This window comes from Lolium rigidum, chromosome 2 (genome assembly GCF_022539505.1).
Source record: "Lolium rigidum isolate FL_2022 chromosome 2, APGP_CSIRO_Lrig_0.1, whole genome shotgun sequence".
NCBI lineage: Eukaryota > Viridiplantae > Streptophyta > Magnoliopsida > Poales > Poaceae > Lolium > Lolium rigidum.
This window is the reverse complement of record NC_061509.1, coordinates 112,839,228-112,860,301: the sequence shown is the minus strand read 5'-3', so window position 1 is coordinate 112,860,301 and position 21,074 is coordinate 112,839,228. Positions and strand designations below refer to the sequence as shown.

The 21,074-nt window shown below is 43.0% G+C and overlaps 2 protein-coding genes across 2 annotated transcripts; one reads left to right on the top strand and one right to left on the bottom strand.

Moving 5' to 3' along the window:
- Window positions 1-3,229: 3,229 nt before the first annotated feature.
- LOC124687120 (ribosomal RNA small subunit methyltransferase nep-1-like) lies at window positions 3,230-6,589 on the top strand. The gene is made up of 7 exons (XM_047220955.1): window positions 3,230-3,639; window positions 4,563-4,655; window positions 4,952-5,096; window positions 5,178-5,288; window positions 5,366-5,448; window positions 5,541-5,598; window positions 6,329-6,589. Exons 1-7 carry the CDS (start codon window positions 3,307-3,309, stop codon window positions 6,406-6,408), a joined length of 903 nt encoding a protein of 300 aa, XP_047076911.1. The 5' UTR covers window positions 3,230-3,306; the 3' UTR covers window positions 6,409-6,589.
- Window positions 6,590-9,002: 2,413 nt separating this feature from the next.
- On the bottom strand, window positions 9,003-10,793 carry LOC124690039 (phosphatidylinositol 4-kinase gamma 4-like). Its single transcript, XM_047223481.1, has 2 exons — window positions 9,486-10,793; window positions 9,003-9,398 (listed from the first exon to the last, which is right to left on the bottom strand). Exons 1-2 carry the CDS (start codon window positions 10,791-10,793, stop codon window positions 9,003-9,005), a joined length of 1,704 nt encoding a protein of 567 aa, XP_047079437.1.
- Window positions 10,794-21,074: the final 10,281 nt, after the last annotated feature.

The window sequence follows — 21,074 nt, the reverse complement described above, 5'->3', positions numbered from 1 at the left end:
ACGCACCCGTGTCCTTAACCTCTACACTAGGAGCCTTGGGAAGGGCCGGAGCCAAAAGCTCGGCAATCATCTTTTTCATGCTTTCCATTTGGGCTTCCATGGAGGACTTCAATGAATTGAAGTCTTCCATGGAGACCGTCTTGGTGGCCTCTTCCGTGGGATCCTCGTTCGGCATACTCTTAGGCGGTTAAGCCCGAAATAAGAGCCGAGGCTCTGATACCAATTGAAAGGATCGTATGCCGCACCTAGAGGGGGGGGGGTGAATAGGTGCTAACCAATTTTTAGTTCTTTTTCAACTTAGCCTTGATACAAAGGTAAATTCTCTAGATATGCAACTAAGTGAATTTACCTATATGACAAGGATATCAAGTAAGCAAGATATAGCTACGCAATATAGGAGATAGAATGGGATAGAGTTAACCGAGAGTGGAGCACGCGATGACACGGAGATGATTCCCGTAGTTCCCTTCCTTTGCAAGAAGGTACGTCTACGTTTGGAGGAGTGTGGTTGCTACACAAGCCAAACCAACAGCCACGAAGGCTTCACTCAGATCTCCTGTGAGCAACGCCACGAAGGCCTAGCCCACTTCCACTAAGGGATTTCCTCGAGGCGGAAACCGGGCCTTTACAAAGTTCTTGGGGCACACATCCACAACCAAATTGGAGGCTCCCAAATCTGTAACAATACAACAATCAACAACAACACATCAACAACAAATCAACTAGGGAACCAAATAGGAACACTAGCATGAGATCCCTCAAACAAATGAGGGGAAATGAAAAACGCTTCGGTGAGGATGTAGATCGGTGGCTTCTCCTTCGAATCTCCAAAGATCAAGAGATTTGGTTGGGGGAGGAAGGAGATCTTGCAAATCTTGTGTTTCTTGAGGTGGCTCTAATGGAGGTGAAGCTTGGCAGATTTCTTGTGCAATGATTGAGCAAAGAGGTAAGGAAGAAGAAGAGGGGTATAAATACCCCTCCCCAAAATCCAGCCGTTGTGCATATCGGGAGGCCGGATAATCCGCCCTAAGTAAGGGCCGGATAATCCGCCCCCCCCGGATAATCCGCCCTCCAGGAACAAAACCATGACAATGTCCGGGCAAATATCCGGGCCCTGTCCAGAGAGGCAATTCTTCAAATCCTTAGCCATTTTCGAGGGGGCCGGATATTCTTGAAATATCCGGCCCGGATAATCCGGCCCTGGTACAAAACCGGGACAATATCCGGGCAAATGTCCGGCCCCTATACTGAGCTGCATTTCCCCAAGTCCTTAGCCGAATTTCTGGGGGCCGGATATTTTGGAAATATCCGGCCCGGATTATCCGGCCTGATGAATATTTTTGCAACAGCATTTTGACAAAACTGAGCACATCCAACACGTATACAGATGTATCTATGTAATTCATGTACCACTTAAACAACCATTAGTGTATCACATACATTGACATCAAACACACAAAACATAATATGAGAGATGTTCTTTCAGCTTGTTGTAAAGCTAGCAACAAGCTCAAGAACCTTACACATAGAAACACCAAGAAGCAATAAGAATATGCAAAGTATGCAAAGAATTGAGCTCCCTAAGACGATGTGATCAATTTACCCAACCGAAAGCCCCTCTTAATAGTGCGGCTATCTATCCTATAATCCGGTCTCCCATCAACCACCTTGAGACCGGTAAAAGGAAAACCTATCAAGATCATACCATTGCCTTGCGCATCCCGCTTGATCTTGATGATAACTCTTCAAGCTCTACACAAGCCGGAATGCCTCACTTGATCAATGTTGCTTCGTGAAGACTCACAAATACTCTACACTATGATGGGAAAGCTCCATTGATGCACATCTTCACATGTCCATTATCACCAAATGGACGGCAAGCTTCAAGCATGTGATTCACTCAAGATGCTCATCTTGAACTTGCCGAACTCAACCTTGTATCGATGATCTTGATGCCAATACACAAGGTATACCTTTATCTTCATGGCATCCATACTTGAATCCAACACATGAAGTACAAGTAGTACCTATGGAATATTCCTTCATATAAACTCAATGAAAACATTAGCCCATAGGGGTTGTCATTAATTACCAAAACCACACATAGGGGCAATGTACCCTTACAGCTCGCAGCAGGAGCTGCGACGGAGGGGAGGCGACGATGGGGCAGGGTCGTCGAACGCACCGTCGGGTGGCCAGTAGGCTAGGGTTAGATAAAATCTAGCCATTTTTATTCGAACTTGTAATATATCATCAAATTTGAATGAAACCTTTATTTTCGTGCATTTTTATTTATTTGAGGTGCGTTTTTTTGGGACGCGGCTGTGGAGCGACGTTCCTCAAACACGGCACGAAGGAAACATATTCCCCAATCGCTTGATCCAACGGCGTTTGGAAGACATTTTGGGGGACGCGGCTGGAGATGCTCTTAGGCTTGACACCAGGACCTGCGCGCCGCCATAACGTTAAGGCGTCAGTGGGTGGTGAGGTACTCGTAAATACACTTTTTAACTTGGATGCATATGCTTCTGCTATCTAAAAACATATTTGAAAATATCAAAAAAATCTAAACAAAAAATTAGGGCTTATACATCAATACTATATGTGCGCATGCCAAGTTCTGCAAAAAACTAATATTTGTTATGACATGTTTTAAAAAGATAAAGAAATACAAGCTCTTTTTTAATCACCAAATTTTGTTTTTTTCTTCCACGACACAAAAAATGTCGGTTTTCAGTGAAACAACTTTATGAGCATATAGAATGTTGACATGTATGTGTCAATTTTCTGTCCGAATTTTTCTGACATTTTAAAATGCATCTAGAATTTGTTTCAAAAATCAGAAGCATATGCTCCCGGATGCAAAAACGCCTTAGTGTAATTTGGAGCAAACTGTAGCTTTTTCTTTCCTTCCCGCTGATGGAAGGTTTGAATGAAATAGCTACTAACAAAGCTTAATAATTATCCCATATGACACTTTGCCTCGTTTTTCTTATTTTTTAGAATATTGTTCTGAATTTTAGGATTTACCTTTTTTTGAGCAATAATTTTAGGATTCATCTGAATTTTCAAAACTAATTAGGCATAAAAGGCCCCGAAGATCCAAATCGCCCAAAAAGGCCAGAAAGCACGCAGGCCGGTCGTTCGGCAGCCGTGCCAGGCCGGCCTGTTTAGCAGGCGTGCCATGCTTATCGCTTGAACGCGGCCCTGCTTGCAGTTGCAGTGCATCCCCAGAAACCCTAAGCCTCTCTCTCTCCCTCTCCCTAACCAAAACCCCAGCAGCCCGAGGCAGCGCTGTGCGCGAAGATGGGGCGCTCCTACGCAGCCAAGGGGAAGAAGAAGCGGAAGCTTGAGCAAGGCGGGGCCTTGCTCGCCCCCCCTCCGGTCGCCGACGAGGCGGAGGAAACACCATGCGCGGCCAAGGGGAAGAAGCAGCGGAAGCTTGAAGACGAGGCGGAGGAGTTTGCTCCGCCGGATGAAGAGGAGGGGGATGCAACGGAAGGGGAAGGGGCGGCGGCTGAGGCCGAGGATGTGGAAGAGGGGATCCCCATCATGCCCCGGCCTGTTGACCCCAAGCGGCGGCCGGGCGTCATCTTCGTGCTCGAGAGGGCCTGCCTCGAGGTCGGCAAAGTGGGCAAGGTATGCTACTATTCAGGCTTTTAGTTTATTGCTAACTTTGATTGAGTGTTTCCGGATTGGTGGTTAGTGTTCGAATAGAGCCAAATTTGTTCGAGTAGCTGGTTCGTCCATTTGGTCGTTTAATTTATACAAGTAGGGCAAAAAGTGGAACAACTGAACTCGGGAGCGATATCACTGACTGAAACAGATCACATTTGGGACTGTCATACATAGATTGGGGTGTCTGTGAGTAGTATATTTAATCTTTTCAGAATTTCAATTCGGGCAAATCCTTTAGTTTTCACCGGTAAACACATCACTTCAGTTTGAAGCTCTGCCGTATGGCAATCCATTCGGCCGGTAGGACTTCTGATTTCCTAACTAAAATTCTGCTTTTTATTGACATACCAAACGCCGCACAGTACATCATAGGTTGTATTGCTGTTCTCTATTCTGTGGAAGCTCTTCATGTGAGTTTGCTTATGGCTAGAATCTTGAGCACTACTTGAAAAATATTAAGCAAGATATTTCTATGGTCTTGTGCTGCTGTTTAACTTATAAATTCTTTGATACGGAGTACCATGATTCCCTGGATTTGGAATATGGATTTATCCAAGGATACTGGCAATTCATGTTGTGTAACCAAATGGAGTTTGGAATTTGTCTTCCCTTTCCTTTGGATGTTACTGTGTGCATGCATGTAGGTTGGTGCGCTGTGCATGATTATGCACTGTATGGATGGGAAATTCAGTGGCTGCTAAGATTTAGAGAGCAAGTAGTGCTCCTACAAACTATAATGATAATTTACAAGGCTGTGTTAACTAACTTTAATTGGCAGTAATATTTCCTTCTGATGATTAAATATATCAATACGTTTTGTACTAAGCAGATGCTGAGTTGTACATTTATCTTAGCTCTAATGATTCTTCTAACAATTTCTATAGGCTATGCAAATCTTGAATTCGGATGATCATGCTAATTATTTGAGGAAGCAGAATCGCAATCCAGCAGATTATAGGCCTGATATCATTTACCAGGTATTTTAAATTTCCTGTAACTATTAATTAATTTGAGACACTAGAATATTACCCGAAAGTGTTTCCTCTCTCCCTCATCCTTGGGCTTGACCTCCGTGCCATGGCGTTTGTTTCCTCTCCTGGACGATATTTGTCTCTGAATAGCTACTAGCTATTGTAGTTCATATGACTGCATGAATACCTGGGTGGTTTTGAGCCAAAAAGGGTCGACTCTTGCCAATTGTTTTCATTATTTTCTCGCTTAATTTTGCTAAAGAGTAACACAATTTTGGGATTTCATCCTATTTTGCTTGCAGGCACTACTAGCAATATTTGATAGTCCTCTAACTAAGGCTGGGAGGTTACAAGCTGTTTATGTTAGGACTGAAAAAGGAGTGTTGTTTGAAATCAAGCCTCATGTTCGCCTGCCACGAACATTCAAACGCTTCTGCGGTTTGATGTGTAAGTAGTACATGTTCTGCACCTTTTATGTTCCCTTTTCGTGAACTGTGCTGACATGCATGATATTATATAACATTGCAGCACAGTTATTGCAAAAGTTGAGCATTACAGCAGAGGGGACGCGTGAGAAGCTCCTTAATGTTATTAAAAATCCTGTTACCAAGTATCTACCTGTTGGTGCACGGAAGATTGGTGAGAATTTCTGTTTATGTACTAAATATTTTCCTGGATCAGATAAGGATGCTAATTGACATGTTGCTGATAATTAGGCCTTTCCTATAAGGCGGAGAAGTCGGTTAATTTGTTTGACTATGTTGCTAAAAGCAATGATGATGAACAGCTTGTATTTGTGGTGAGTGAAGCTGTGATATTGAACTATAACTTATTTTTATCCTTGGTTGCTTCCTTGTGCATATTCTCATATTGCCTTGCACATCATTCTAGGTTGGTGCCATGGCCCATGGAAAGATTGAAAAGGAATACTCAGATGATTACATACAGAGTAAGTAGCTATTTCTTTGAATAATAATTATGCTAGTCGTGAGAACTACCTACCTAGTACTTGGTGGTCACAGTGATACTCTTAAATCAGTGTGATTTTTCTTCTGTTTGGATCTTTTGAGAATTACAGACAGGTGTTAGATAAGCTGAACATTATGTTTGCTTTGTATGCTACGTTTGAAATCTAACCCTGTGAGCAATTCACTGTTCCCTATCCTATATTTACTGTCCCATTCAAATAGCTCATATTTTCATGGAGTGTTCAGTGTACTGATGTCTCACAGTAAAATGGACACTTATTATCAGTTAAAAGAGTGCTTACTTAATTTAGCTTATTGGTCTTAACTATTACATAATTTAGTCTAGTATATGTACTGTAAATGTGCCTAGAGAAGTGTATTAGTCTCTTCTGGTATGTCAAACTGTCTAATTCTCCGATTATTCTTAAAAAAAAATTTCATTACCCCAACTTAGCTGTTATTTGGGATAACTTTGCTGTTACTTGGAATGGTGACTTGTTTCAGTTAAGTACATCCCCACTTCTGGGCTGATTCGAGCAAGAAACCAAAAACAGTATCTTTTGTTAGACCAAGAAACCGTTAAGTAATTTTGACTATACAAGTATTATGCTTAGACTTTCTTAGATGGTCAGTTGGTATTGTTATTCTCTGCCTCAAGGTTTATTAACTACCATCTACTTTCCTGATTCTACACGTTTTACCTTGTTGCAGTTTGCAGTTACCCTCTCAGTGCTGCCTGCTGCTTAAATCGAATATGCAGTTCCCTGGAGCAGAAGTGGAACATCCGATGATAGGGATTTTTGAAATCGAACATTTTATCTTTGTGATGATATTGTTCTGTGCTCGTAGCAAATAGTGTTGTCCTTTCTCCTATCATATGTCTACTTTATTCATTTTGTTGAGGACTTCCAAGATCATGCTGGAAACGTATTAACATGAATGTTTTCAAGTGTTTATGATCCTTACAATTGAGTCAATTTTGGTGAAATGTCGATGTTATTTGCTTAAAACGGCATAAGTTAGAACAACTTGCACAATGAAAAGAGCTACATTTGCACCCAAAATCTTGCAGTGTGGTTCACTGTCACGCTTTGCCAAACTAAGAAAATTGATTGTTTTTCCCCCTCTCGCTGTACGTCTAGGAGCAAACCGATGCAATCTTAACATTTCCTTCAATTCTGGGGGTTACGTCATGGCAGTCTGACAGTCTGCAACCTTTGCAAAGGGAGGTTCTGGAAATGAATCCAGTTTCTGGATACACCCATAACACTGGCCTATGAACAATGTTGGAAAGTTATCACTCTGCCTGCACCAATTGTAAAATATATGTACTACTAGCAAATGAAGTAGCGTCACAAACTTAATTTTGACCTATTTAAAAACATAGCTGCTGCATAAACACACATTCATTCATAGGACTGAATGCGACAAAATACTGAAAACAGGCAAACATAGGTAATAAGTTGGACGGTAGCCAGCCTTTCTTGTCACATTATATTCACAAGAAAAAGTTCACGTGTGTTTTGTTCAACGGCTTCAAAGTTCAAACAACCCCATTATTATCGTGAAGTGCAATGGAATGGATCTTCTATTCTACTTAAGCCTTTTTTTTGTCACATTATATTCACAACAGAAGTTCATGTGAAATTTATCAAATGTTTCAAAGTTCAAACAACCTCATTATTATCATTATTTAGTGAGAAATAATATTTACCAGCGGATACATACGAACTGATCGCTTATTCTGCTTAAGCGTTGACAGCATGTTATCAAGGTGACGGTCATGACCTCTGATACGGTCTCCAGGAAAGTTCCTTCGCTAGTTCCTGGAAGCACACCATCCTCAGCTTCTTTGACGATGACTTTGATTCCAGACTCCCTCTTGGCTGTTATTTGGGATAAATTTGCTGTAGCTTGGAACGGTGACTTGTTTCAGTGTAATACATCCCTTTTGGGTTTGTTAAGAAAGAAACCAAGAACGTTATCTTTTGTTAGACCAAGAAACTGTTAAATAATTTGAGTTTACAAGCATATGCTTAGACTTCTTTGGATGGTGGACAGTTGGTTTTCCTATTCTCTGCCTCAAGGAGTCAAGGTTTATTACCTACTCCCTCTGTTCACTATTATAAGATGTTTTAGACTTTGGATAGTTTAGTGTGGACTAGATATGGACTGAAATGAGTGAACCTACACATTGAAACGCATATAGATACATCCATTTTGCAGAAGAAAAAAAACTAAAATAGCTTATAATAGTGAACGGAGGGATACCATCTATTTTCCTGATTATGCACGTTTTAGTTTGAACTTTGGTGACATTTTACCTTGTTGCAGGTACCCTCTCAGTGCTGCCTGCTGCTTTAATCAAATACGCTGTTCCCTGTAGAAGAAGTGGAACACCCGATGAAAGGAAATTTCGAAATCGAACATTTTATCTTTGTGGTGATATTGTTCTGTGCTCATAGCAAATAGTTTTGTCCTTTCTCCTATCATATGCCTATTATATTCATTTTGTTGAGGACTTCCAAGATCATGCTGGAAAAGTATTAACATGAAAGTTTTCAAGTGCTTATGATCCTTGCATTTAAGTTATTTTTGGTGAAATGTCGATGTTATTTTCTTAAAACGGCCTTAGTTAGAACACTTTGCATAATGAAAAGAGCTACAGTTGCACACAAAATCTTGCAGTGTGGTTTACTGTCACGCTTTGCCAACCTAAAGAAAGTTGATTGTTTTTATCTCCCGCTGGTATGAGCGTGAAAAGTTGAAATCCGTTTGGAAGTCAGCAAAAAAAAATGCAAGCTTAACCTCTCCTAGAATTCTCAGGGATACATCATGCCAGTCCTTCCCTTCCAGACTGACACCGGCATTTTGCCTAAACAAACTGCAGTAGGAATGTTTAGGAAAATGAAGTAGCGTCACAAATCATCCTAGCAACCTTTAATTTCACATATTTAAAAGCAAAGTTGCTGCCTAAATACACATTCATTCATAGAGAATCATAGGACAGAATGAGAGACTCTGAAAACAGGCAAGACATAGGCAACAATTTGGACTCTAGCAAGCCTTTCTTGTCACATTATATTCACAACAAAAAGTTCATGTAAAACTTGTTCAACGTCTTCAAAGTTCAAACAGCCCCATTATTATTAGGGTGAAGTACAATTGAATGGTTCTGCTATTCTACTAAAGCCTTTCTTGTCACATGCATTATATTCACAACAGAAGTTCATGTAAAATTTATCCAACGTTTCGAAGTACAAACACCCCATCATTATTATTTAGTGAAAACAAATATTTACAAGTGGATACATACGAACTGATCACTTGTTGTTATTATTATTTAGTGAAAACAAATATTTACAAGCGGATACATACGAACTGATCACTTGTTCTGCTTAAGCTTTGACAGCATGTCATCAAGGTGACGGTCCATGACCTCCGATACGGCCTCCATGAAAGTTTCTTCGCTAGTTCCTGGAAGCACAGCATCCTCCGCTTCGTTGATGATGACCTCGATTCCAGACTCCCTCTTGACAGTTTTCCTGCACATGATGCTGCCCACGTCATAAGGCGTGAGGCCCCTCTGCGCGCCCTTCTTCAGAAGCATGGTGCTGATATACAGAACTCGGGCGCACTGGGGAGGCAGGTTCCAACCATAGAACTTGAGAAGCGCGATGTCTTTGCCAGCATCTAGCGATGCAATGTATGATGTGGTTTCATCACTGAAGGGCTCGCGGGATTGGGGCCAGTAGAGCCACTCGAAGGTACAATCTTCAAACTGCATTGGACCAACATTTCAATGAATCTGATTATAACAATTGAGAGAGATAAACAGTAAAAATACATAGTTGCAACTATCGCGCACCTTTTCCGGCAAGCAGTACCCATGGTCAATCGGCACCAACTTCAGGTCATCTTCTGCATCTCGGCACACTAGCACGTTGCCAGCGTGACGATCGGCATTCGCTAACCTGATATCTAACACGGCAATCTTCTGAACCTCCTGAACGGGGAAATCTCGAGGGCCCATGTCCTCACAGCTTCCATGATTCTCCACAAACATTTGCAGTGATCCGATCTTAAACCCTTTACCCATGTGCAAACAATGGACCAACGCTGTGGGAGGTACGCCCGAAAATCCAATAGAATCACAAGATTTGGACCCATCAACAGGATGGTCGAGAACATACGCTGCAACCTCCCTCAATGCACCTTCCCCTACCCGTGTCCCTCTTTTCAACCCCTCGCCATCGACTGACAGAGGAAACCCCCTAGGGTTATTCTCTGCCATCGGTTCCTCGTCGATAGGCTTGAAAACTGCGACGTTGCGCTGGCCCAAGGGATCCGGCATGAAATAGACTCCCCCGGAACCCTCGGTCGACATCAGAGGAAGGTGCCCGTTGTCCAGACCAGCCATTGTTGCGCCGATCATTTCCATGATGGCAGGAGACAGCTTTACCTTCTCGTTAACAATGATGGGCTCAACCAAAGCACGTCCGCCACAAGCTGGTTTTGGGAGGGACAATGCATCTATCTGGAGGTTATCATTCTCTTCGGAGTTAACGACTGTAACAACAGTGTCGTTATCAACCTGCTGAGTTTTCATCCTCGCCGGTGCGCGGATGTACAAGTTGATCACAGCAGCAGCACCACCACCGTTGCTGCTACCGATGTCGGTGATCAGCTGGTTGTCCTCAAGCTCCTCGCCATCGCACACCAGCCTTTGGTCCTCGAGTTCCTCCCCGGTCTCAGCTGCGACCTTGTTCTTGAGTTGCCCAACCTTGCTGCTGCTCTCCACCTGGTAGATGAATTTCTCCCCGCTGTCGGTCTCGACGGTGATTGTGCGGAGGTCAGCCAGCCGGAAGACAAGGTGGAGAACGTTCCCGTCAGCAAGTCCATAGTCCCTGACATGGGAGTTTCTTTGTGACAACTCGTGTCCGGCGAACACCAGCCGTTGCTTTGTCACGACGAAGCCCTTGGTCCTCTGGATACGGAGCTTGACTGAAGCGATGGATTCAGACCCCAGGACACGCATTGGCATGGGTGCCATGCCAGGCATCGTAACAAAAATAAGAACCGAATCCAGCGGTTCCAGCAGGGGTAGGCACCGGGAGACGTGAACGACCTGGCGCTCCAGCAGAGGGCTGAGGATGGCGACGCCGGAAGACGACATCTTGGCTGATTCGTGGCGGCGATGACAGGAGGGTGAAAGCTAGTCGTCTCTAATGCTCGATTATTTACACAGGACTACAGATTGCTGCTACCCATTGGGAGTAAAACCCCTAGGATTTCCTCCGATCAGCAAGGAAATCCTAGGGGCGGCGGAAGGAGGCAGCAATGCCCCTACAATGCCGTCTCGTATGCCGACGTGCTTGAACCTGTATACAAGAATCAAGAAAGCCATAGGTAAGAAATTTCGGTTACCAAAACATGGATATCTCATAAGAATCTAAGCAGTTCGTACCTATCCCGACGGGATTGGATGATGGCAGCGAGGATGCCTCTTCCTCTGCCACTGCTCCAATCTCGGGGCAGAGCATCTGTACAAAAGAAGAGAAAAAAATCGAATCCTATGGTCACAGTTCGAAAAATCGATTTACTACTAATCTAATCTAAAAAAAAAAGAAAAAAATCGAACTAGATCATCTACTTGGGCGACACAATGAACGTTGGCGAGATTCTGACCAGAGATGATATAAGCGATGGGACGACGACGCGCGCCGTCTCCGCCTCCGATGGCACGACCCACGGATTCCGCTTCCGACTGAAATCTGCGCTGGCAATAGCATTAGAAATCCAATCCAGCTGATCCATCCATCGTTCGTTCTACTAAAGAGAGCGAAGCTAAATCAGTTGACCTTATCGGAAGAGCAGAGTGACGATCCACGATGGAACGAAAGGATCTATCTGGTGTTCGATCCGGAGGGGGCAGGACAAGAGTATTTGAAGGGAAAGAAGCGCTCGGGGCGAGTCGGTTGTACTTGCTTGGTTTCGTGGGGAGTACTGAGTCGGTTGGTCATCTATGGACGGATTTACCCTCTATAAGAATTATGATGACGGCATTTCCTTGATTGTTTTTTTTTTTATCATGGATGGTTATTTAACACGGAATAGCTTACCTCGTGGCTAAGAAATCCGATGTGTCGGGTAGAGGCCAAATAGCTTTCTTTTTTTCTCTTCCTTGCTTGGTTGATTGATGTTGCGTGACTCGTACGAAACAAAACTAATCTCCTAGCTTCTCTGTTCTTTTACGAAAATTTCATCCATCTATTCATAATCTTCAACAGCAGTCCGAAACACCATCACAAAGAATTCTAAAAGTAAAATTACAAATAGGTCTGCAAAAAAACGAACATCGTGCATTTGGTATATCCACCGATCGTTCAACTCAACATATGATTTCTTTATTTGAGGATATGGCCATAGAAGGACATATCGTTTCTATAGAAGACAAAAAAACAACCACACTAGTCGAATGTCCATGGGCTTACTTCACACAAGGTTTGGCAATATTCATGTGCTCGAACATACACATGCTATAACAACCCATAGACACAAAGGCAACTATTCTATTACGCACCATCTTGCCAAAGCAAAGAGTGTTGCTTTTTTTTTTCTTCCATTGCCCCACGTTTACCTTTGATTGTGTTTGTTAGCTTGACCCCAAAGCAACGCCGGCATTGAATATGACATCATATCGGTGCCTCCAGATGTGGTTGTCATTGAAATGACGTGCATATCCCTCATTTGCGTGTTGTGTGTTGCCCACCACTCCAACACCTCATCTTGAGGCATCCACTCTAAGAGATTCCATTGATGGAGAAATATGTCGGCATGTGGCAAACTCCCTTAGCCATCACGTAACTCAGTTGTCATATCCACCGTCTTTTGAACTCATCAAATGATTTTTTTTTCAAAGATATGTCGTAGAAAAGCATATTGTTTTAATAGTAGAAAAGGTCAACCGTGGACAGGAAGACAGCTCTTAGGTCATAGAGGGGCATCAACGGATAAGAACCGGCTCTGGGAGGAGGTGTCCTGGCCCAGGTGGGCGGCACAGACTAAGCAATCCAAGCGATAGCGAGAACTAAGTATGGACGCGTTTCACTAGTCCATTCCGCCAGTCACAGGGGCGTGAGCACCAATGGCGAGCATTTTTCAATCAATTACGAGAGACATTCGCTTCTCTGATCTTTAATAAGCGAAGCAACGAGCCTAGTAGGGGAAATACCTTTCTCGGTAATGTCATCAAAGCCAGTTTTTCCAATCATAAAAGGGAATATTTCATGAAAATGGACATTTTCCTGTGGCATTGGTCGTTGGGCTACCCTCAGAGTAGTCGCTTTTATCATTGTGACACTTCTGCCGTTGATTTTGTCGGTTATCTTGACATCGAGGCCACAACATCATTGAACACGACATCATACTAGTGTATCCAAATGTGATTATCGTTGGAATGGCATGAGTGCATGACTATCCATCATCCGTGTGTTTTCGTGCTTCCCACACTCCAACAACACTTCATCTTGATGCATCCACTCTAGGAGATTCCACTCTTGGAGAATGATGCAACATACTTCACTAGCCATCACACAACCCAGCAGCATGCTCCAAAGTCTCCTACTGATGATGGCACAACAGACATTGTGTCAGATGTGGCAACCTCACCTCACAAGTCTATCTGCACCAACACCGATGCATGTGGGTAGGGACAAGAGGTGAGTGGCGCGGATTCGGCCAAGGATTTGTCTTCAACGAGTTCTACCTGAGTGGAAGAGGTTATTCAGGTAAGGTTGACTCCTTGAGCACCGGATCACTCTCACCCTTGTACATTTTTGCGAACCACAAGAACTGGACCCACAAGAATGACATGCATCATCTAATTAAACATACTTTGGTAACAAACAAAATACCAACCATATAATGAAGTGCTTAATAAACATACTACTTTGTAACATATCATTAATGACTAATGCCCACAGATAGACCGTTTAGTGAGTTCCAAACCGACTGGGGTTCATGCATCACATTCTTGCACACTACTCGAATCCCATCTACGGAATCTGCGATCTCTCTTTTTTGGCATTTTGCTTTGCTTCCTCCCGGTACTCTTGGTACTCTTGGTACTCTTGGGTGTTCAACCCGCTAGGTTCCTTGGTCGCTTCATTCCAAGTTTCCAACAAGGTACGCTATAGTTGCGGCGAATGTGGATCATCGAGCCACACTAGGTAGCAGCATCTCTGCGGGTTTGCTCGGTTGCAGCCGAGGAACCTTGGCCGCTATTCTCGTCATTGTATGCGACATGTCTGCGAGGTGGTCTTTTGCAATACCATGTTCTTTTGAATACGGCAGGCTTCATTACAACACCTTGAAAGGATGGATCATGGATCCATATTGGCATGCCGCATTGCAAGATATCGTCAATTAAGTTCGTGAACTCGAAGACCAAAAAGGGATACCGACAAAAAGAAACCGAAGAAATCGATTGACACGAAGTGCATAATTACCCTAATACTCGATCCATCGTCTTCTTCGTGTCACCGTCAGCCGGGTGCCTCAACTATCTTCATTGTCACCCGCTGCAGATTCGGGAGACGATTATTGTGAAGTGAATTTGCGCGAGACGTGGATAAACTGAAGTGATGGGCTGCAGTAGTCGCCGACACATGTTTTGATGAGGACATCCCTACTACACTACTACCTCCGTCATTGCAAGATGAAGACGTTCCTGCTGTGAAGCTCAAATCCAATGAAGTGAGGATTGGACCAATGACACAAGCTCGTGCGAAGCTACTTAAATAACAGGTGAACTTGTTCCTAAGTGATACTTTGATCGATGAGAACTTTATACTGCCTAAGTCCTATTACTTATGTATGATCAGGTATGAAGAAGGAGCAAACATCGCACGAGGAGGAGAGGAGCAGCTGGACAAGAAGCTGGACGTGAAGCTGGACATGGAGCTGGACATGAAGACATCCCATGGACGCGCGAGGGAGGAACGAGAGGAATGCGCGAGAGGAGGAGATGCAGTTCAGGCCGGCGCCAGGCCCGGTCAGACCGGCCGTGCCGCCGGGCCACCCGGTCCCAGCCCCGATCCGACCGGCTTCCACGCCGGATCCGTCCGGTCCAAACCGGACGCCACGCTTGTGCCAACCGGGCAACTATCCAGTAAGCCTGGACGCCTCGCCCGGTTGCCACCCGGTTCCAGACCCGGTTGAAACCGGATGACCCGGTCCCAGGCCCCCAGACCGGCCCCCAGACCGGCCGACTCCGAGTCTGTCTCGACCAGATCCGATCTGGGTTGGTTTCTATGTACTTTTTCGACCCCTGGTCGTCCTAAACCTCTATATAAGTGTCCAGGACGTCCCCAAATTAGTTTTAGACGATGTTTAAGATAAACCCTAGTTCATAGTTGATTGCTTTGCAACTCTATTGGATCCCTACACCATATTGCCTTGATTTGGTGTAATTCTGAAAGTCTTGTGTGATATGCTGTTCCATTGGGAATTAGAAGGTTGCAACTTACCGCTTCGTGGTCGGCGGCTACGTGCGCAAGTGTGTGGAGTTGCGAATATCTTGCAGGGTTGAGAGCTGTTGCATTGGCGACAGGGACCAATCGAGAGATCTCGTTCCGTCATACAAGCTATCATCCACTTCATCATCAAGTTATCTCCGCTGTGTTCATCCCGTGATCATCATCACCACCGTTGCTTACTGAGAAGATCGGGTCACCCCTTATCATATTTGAGTAGCCAAAATGGTATGACCCAGTTTAAATGTCAGGTCCAATCCACAATGCGATAATATATGTCCATGTTCATCTACCATGGCATTAATAAACGCTAGTCAATTTTTCCACCGACTACGACATAATTATCCGTCGGCATGGGATATACCCCAACTGAAATATGTGCGACGGCTTTTTTTGCCGTCCAGAATGCTCTTTCGCCGTCCAAAAACTTTTGCATGCAACTACGTCTTGTGCGGTCCAAAAAATCCACCAAGTATGGGGAGATCTTTTGTAGTGTAGGCTTGAGGACAACATGAAAGCTGACATCAGCTTTGGTCAGCCACAGCCAGCACCTTCAGCTCACTGATGGCGTGTATTTCACACGTTCGTTGGGCAACCCCAAGAGGAAGGTATGATGCGCACAGCAGCAAGTTTTCCCTCAGAAAGAAACCAAGGTTTATCGAACCAGGAGGAGCCAAGAAGCACGTTGAAGGTTGATGGCGGCGGGATGTAGTGCGGCGCAACACCGGGGATTCCGGCGCCAACGTGGAACCCGCACAACACAACCAAACTACTTTGCCCCAACGAAACAGTGAGGTTGTCAATCTCACCGGCTTGCTGTAACAAAGGATTAACCGTATTGTGTGGAAGATGATTGTTTACAGAGAAAACAGTAGAAACAAGTATTGCAGTAGATTGTATTTCAGTAAAGAGAATTGGACCGGGGTCCACAGTTCACTAGAGGTGTCTCTTCCATAAGACGAACAGCATGTTGGGTGAACAAATTACGGTTGGGCAATTGACAAATAAAGAGAGCATGACAATGCACATACATATCATGATTAGTATAGTGAGATTTAATTGGGCATTACGACAAAGTACATAGACCGCCATCCAACTCGCATCTATGCCTAAAAAGTCCACCTTCGAGTTATCATCCGAACCCCTCCAGTATTAAGTTGCAAAGCAACGGACAATTGCATTAAGTATGGTGCGTAATGTAATCAACAACTACATCCTTAGACATAGCATCAATGTTTTATCCCTAGTGGCAACAAGCACAACACAACCTTAGGGGTTTCGTCACTCCCCAGGTGTCAATGCAGGCATGAACCCACTATCGAGCATAAGTACTCCCTCTTGGAGTTAAAAGCATCTACTTGGCCAGAGCATCTACTAATAACGGAGAGCATGCAAGATCATAAACAACACATAAGCATAACTTTGATAATCAACATAACAAGTATTCTCTATTCATCGGATCCCAACAAACGCAACATATAGAATTACGGATAGATGATCTTGATCATGATAGGCAGCTCACAAGATCCGACAATGATAGCACAATGGGGAGAAGACAACCATCTAGCTACTGCTATGGACCCATAGTCCAGGGGTAGACTACTCACTCATCACTCCGGAGGCGACCATGGCGGTGTAGAGTCCTCCGGGAGATGAATCCCCTCTCCGGCGAGGTGCCGGAGGCGATCTCCGGGATCCCCCGAGATGGGATCGGCGGCGACGGCGTCTCGGCAATGTTTTCCGTATCGTGGCTCTCGGTGCTGGGGGTTTCGTCACGGAGGCTATTTGTAGGCGGAAGGGCAAGTCAAGAGGCGGCACGGGGGCCCACACCACAGGCCGGCGCGGCCAAGGGGGCCGCGCCGCCCTAGGGTTTGGCTCCCCGTGGCCCCTCTTCGTCTCTCCTTCGGACTTCGGAAGCTTCGTGAGAAAATAGGCCTCCGGGCTTTTATTTCGTCCAATTCCGAGAATATTTCTTTACTAGGATTTCTGAAACCAAAAACAGCGAGAAAACAAAGAATCGGCACTTCGGCATCTTGTTAATAGGTTAGTTCCGGAAAATGCACGAATATGATATAAAGTGTGCATAAAACATGTAGATAACATCAATAATGTGGCATGGAACACAAGAAATTATCGATACGTTGGAGACGTATCGGCATCCCTAAGCTTAGTTCTGCTCGTCCCGAGCAGGTAAAACGATAACAAAGATAATTTACGGAGTGACATGCCATCATAAACTTGATCATACTATTTGTAAAGCATATGTAGAGAATGCAGCGATCAAAACAATGTGTATGACATGAGTAAACAAGTGAATCATAAAGCAAAGACTTTTCATGAATAGTACTTCAAGACAAGCATCAATAAGTCTTGCATAAGAGTTAACTCATAAAGCAATAATTCAAAGTAAAGGTATTGAAGCAACACAAAAGAAGATTAAGTTTCAGCAGTTGCTTTCAACTTGTAACATGTATATCTCATGGATATTGTCAACATAGAGTAATATAATAAGTGCAATAAGCAAGTATGTAAGAATCAATGCATAGTTCACACAAGTGTTTGCTTCTTGAGGTGGAGAGAAATAGGTGAACTGACTCAACATTGAAAGTAAAAGAATGGTCCTCATAGAGGAAAAGCATCGATTGCTATATTTGTGCTAGAGCTTTGATTTTGAAAACATGAAACAATTTTGTCAACGGTAGTAATAAAGCATATGCATCATGTAAATTATATCTTATAAGTCGCAAGCCTCATGCATAGTGTACTAATAGTGCTCGCACCTTGTCCTAATTAGCTTGGACTACCTGGATTATCACCGCAATACATATGCTTTAACCAAGTATCACAAAGGGGTACCTCTATGCCGCCTGTACAAAGGTCTAAGGAGAAAGCTCGCATTTGGATTTCTCGCTTTTGATTATTCTCAACTTAGACATCCATACCGGGACAACATAGACAACAGATAATGGACTCCTCTTTTAATGCTTTAAGCATTCAACAACAATTAATTCTTTTTCTCATTAGAGATTTGAGGATGTTTGTCCAGAACTGAAACTTCCACCATGGAACATGGCTTTAGTTAGCGGCCCAATGTTCTTCTCTCACAATATGCATGCTCAAACCATTCAACTCAGTGTAGATCGCCCTTACTTCGGACAAGACGAACATGCATAGCAACTCACATGAAATTCAACAATGAGTTGATGGCGTTCCCAGATAAACATGGTTATCGCACAACAAGCAACTTAATAAGAGATAAAGTGCATAATTACATATTCAATACCACAATAGTTTTTAAGCTATTTGTCCCATGAGCTATATATTGCAAAGGTGAATGATGGAATTTTAAAGGTAGCACTCAAGCAATTTACTTTGGAATGGCTGGAAAATACCATGTAGTAGGTAGGTATGGTGGACACAAATGGCATAGTGGTTGGCTCAAGTATTTTGGATGCATGAGAAGTATTTCCTCTCGATACAAGGTTTAGGCTAGCAAGGTTGTTTGAGGCAAACACAAGGATGAACTAGTACAGCAAAACTCACATAAAAGACATATTGAAAGCATTATAATACTCTATACCGTCTTCCTTGTTGTTCAAACTCAAAACTAGGAATTATCTAGACCTTAGAGAAACCAAATATGCAAACCAAATTTTAGCATGCTCTATGTATTTCTTCATTAATGGGTGCAAAGCATATGATGCAAGAGCTTAAACATGAACACAACAATTGCCAAGTATCACATTACCCAAAACATTTATAGCAATTACTACATGTATCATTTTCCAATTCCAACCATATAACAATTTAACGAAGGAGAAACTTCGCCATGAATACTATGAGTAGAAACCAAGGACATATTTGTCCATATGCTACAGCGGAGTGTGTATCTCTCCCATAAAGTGAATGCTAGGATCCATTTTATTCAAACAAAACAAAAACAAAAACAAACCGACGCTCCAAGAAAAAGCACATAAGATGTGGCCGAATAAAAATGTAGTTTCGGGGAGGAACCCGATAATTTGTTGATGAAGAAGAGGATGCCTTGGGCATCCCCAAGCTTAGACGCTTGAGTCTTCTTGATATATGCAGGGGTGAACCACCGGGTGCATCCCCAAGCTTAGAGCTTTCACTCTCCTTGATCATGTTGCATCATACTCCTCTCTTGATCCTTGAAAACTTCCTCCACACCAAACTCGAAACAACTCATTAGAGGGTTAGTGCACAATATAAATTGACATATTCAGAGGTGACACAATCATTCTTAACACTTCTGGACATTGCATAATGCTACTGGACATTAGTGGATCAAAGAAATTCATCCAACATAGCGAAAGAGGCAATGCGAAATAAAAGGCAGAATCTGTCAAAACAGAACAGTTCGTATTGACGAATTTTAAAATGGCACCAGACTTGCTCAAATGAAAATGCTCAAATTGAATGAAAGTTCCGTACATATCTGAGGATCATGCACGTAAATTGGCATAATTTTCTGAGCTTCCTGCAGGGCAGTGGGCTCAGATTCGTGACAGCAAAGAAATCTGGAACTGCGCAGTAATCCAAATCTAGTACTTACTTTTCTATCAACGGCTTAACTTGGCACAACAAAACTCAAAACTAAGATAAGGAGAGGTTGCTACAGTAGTAAACAACTTCCAAGACACAAAATAAAAACAAAGTACTGTAGGTAAAAATATGGGTTGTCTCCCATAAGCGCTTTTCTTTAACGCCTTTCAGCTAGGCGCGAAAGTGTGTATCAAGTAACATCGAGAGATGAAGCATCAACATCATAATTTGTTCTAATGATAGAATCATAAGGTACCTTCATTCTCTTTCTAGGGAAGTGTTCCATACCTTTCTTGAGAGGAAATTGATATTTTATATTACCTTCCCTCATATCAATAGTAGCACCAACGGTTCGAAGAAAAGGTCTTCCCAATATAATTGGACAAGATGCATTGCATTCAATATCCAAGACAACAAAATCAACGGGAACAAGGTTATTGTTAACGGTAATGCGAACATTATCAACTTTACCCAAAGGTTTCTTTGTAGAATGATCAGCAAGATTAACATCCAAATAACAATTTTTCAGCGGTGGCAAGTCAAGCATATTATAAATTTTCTTCGGCATAACAGAAATACTTGCACCAAGATCACATAAAGCATTACAATCAAAATCTTTAACCTTCATCTTAATGATGGGCTCCCAACCATCTTCTAGCTTTTTAGGAATAGAGGCTTCGCGCTCTAGTTTCTCTTCTCTAGCTTTTATGAGAGCATTTGTAATATGATGCGTGAAAGCCAAATTTATAGCACTAGCATTAGGACTTTTAGCAAGTTTTTGCAAGAACTTTATAACTTCAGAGATGTGGCAATCATCAAAATTCAAACCATTATAATCTAAAGCAATGGGATCATCATCCCCAATGTTGGAAAAAATTTCAGCAGACTTTATCACGAGGCAATTTCAGCGGTTTTAGCGATTTCGAGCGAGTTTTCGCGCTTTGCATTAGAAGTGGAAACATTGCTAACACCAATTCTTTTATTAGTATGAGTAGGAGGTGCAGCAACATGTGTAGCATTAGCATTACTAGTGGTGGTAATAGTCCAAACTTTAGCTATATTCTTCTCTTTAGCTAGTTTTTCATTTTCTTCTCTATCCCACCTAGCACGCAGTTCAGCCATTAATCTTATATTCTCATTAATTCTAACTTGAATGGCATTTGCTGTAGTAACAATTTTATTTTCAATATCCCTATTAGGCATAACTTTCGATTTCAAAAGATCAACATCGGAGGCAAGACTATCAACTCTAGAAACAAGAATATCAATTTTATTGAGCTTTTCCTCAACAGATTTGTTAAAGGCAGTTTGTGTACTAATAAATTCTTTAAGCATGGCTTCAAGTCCAGGGGGTG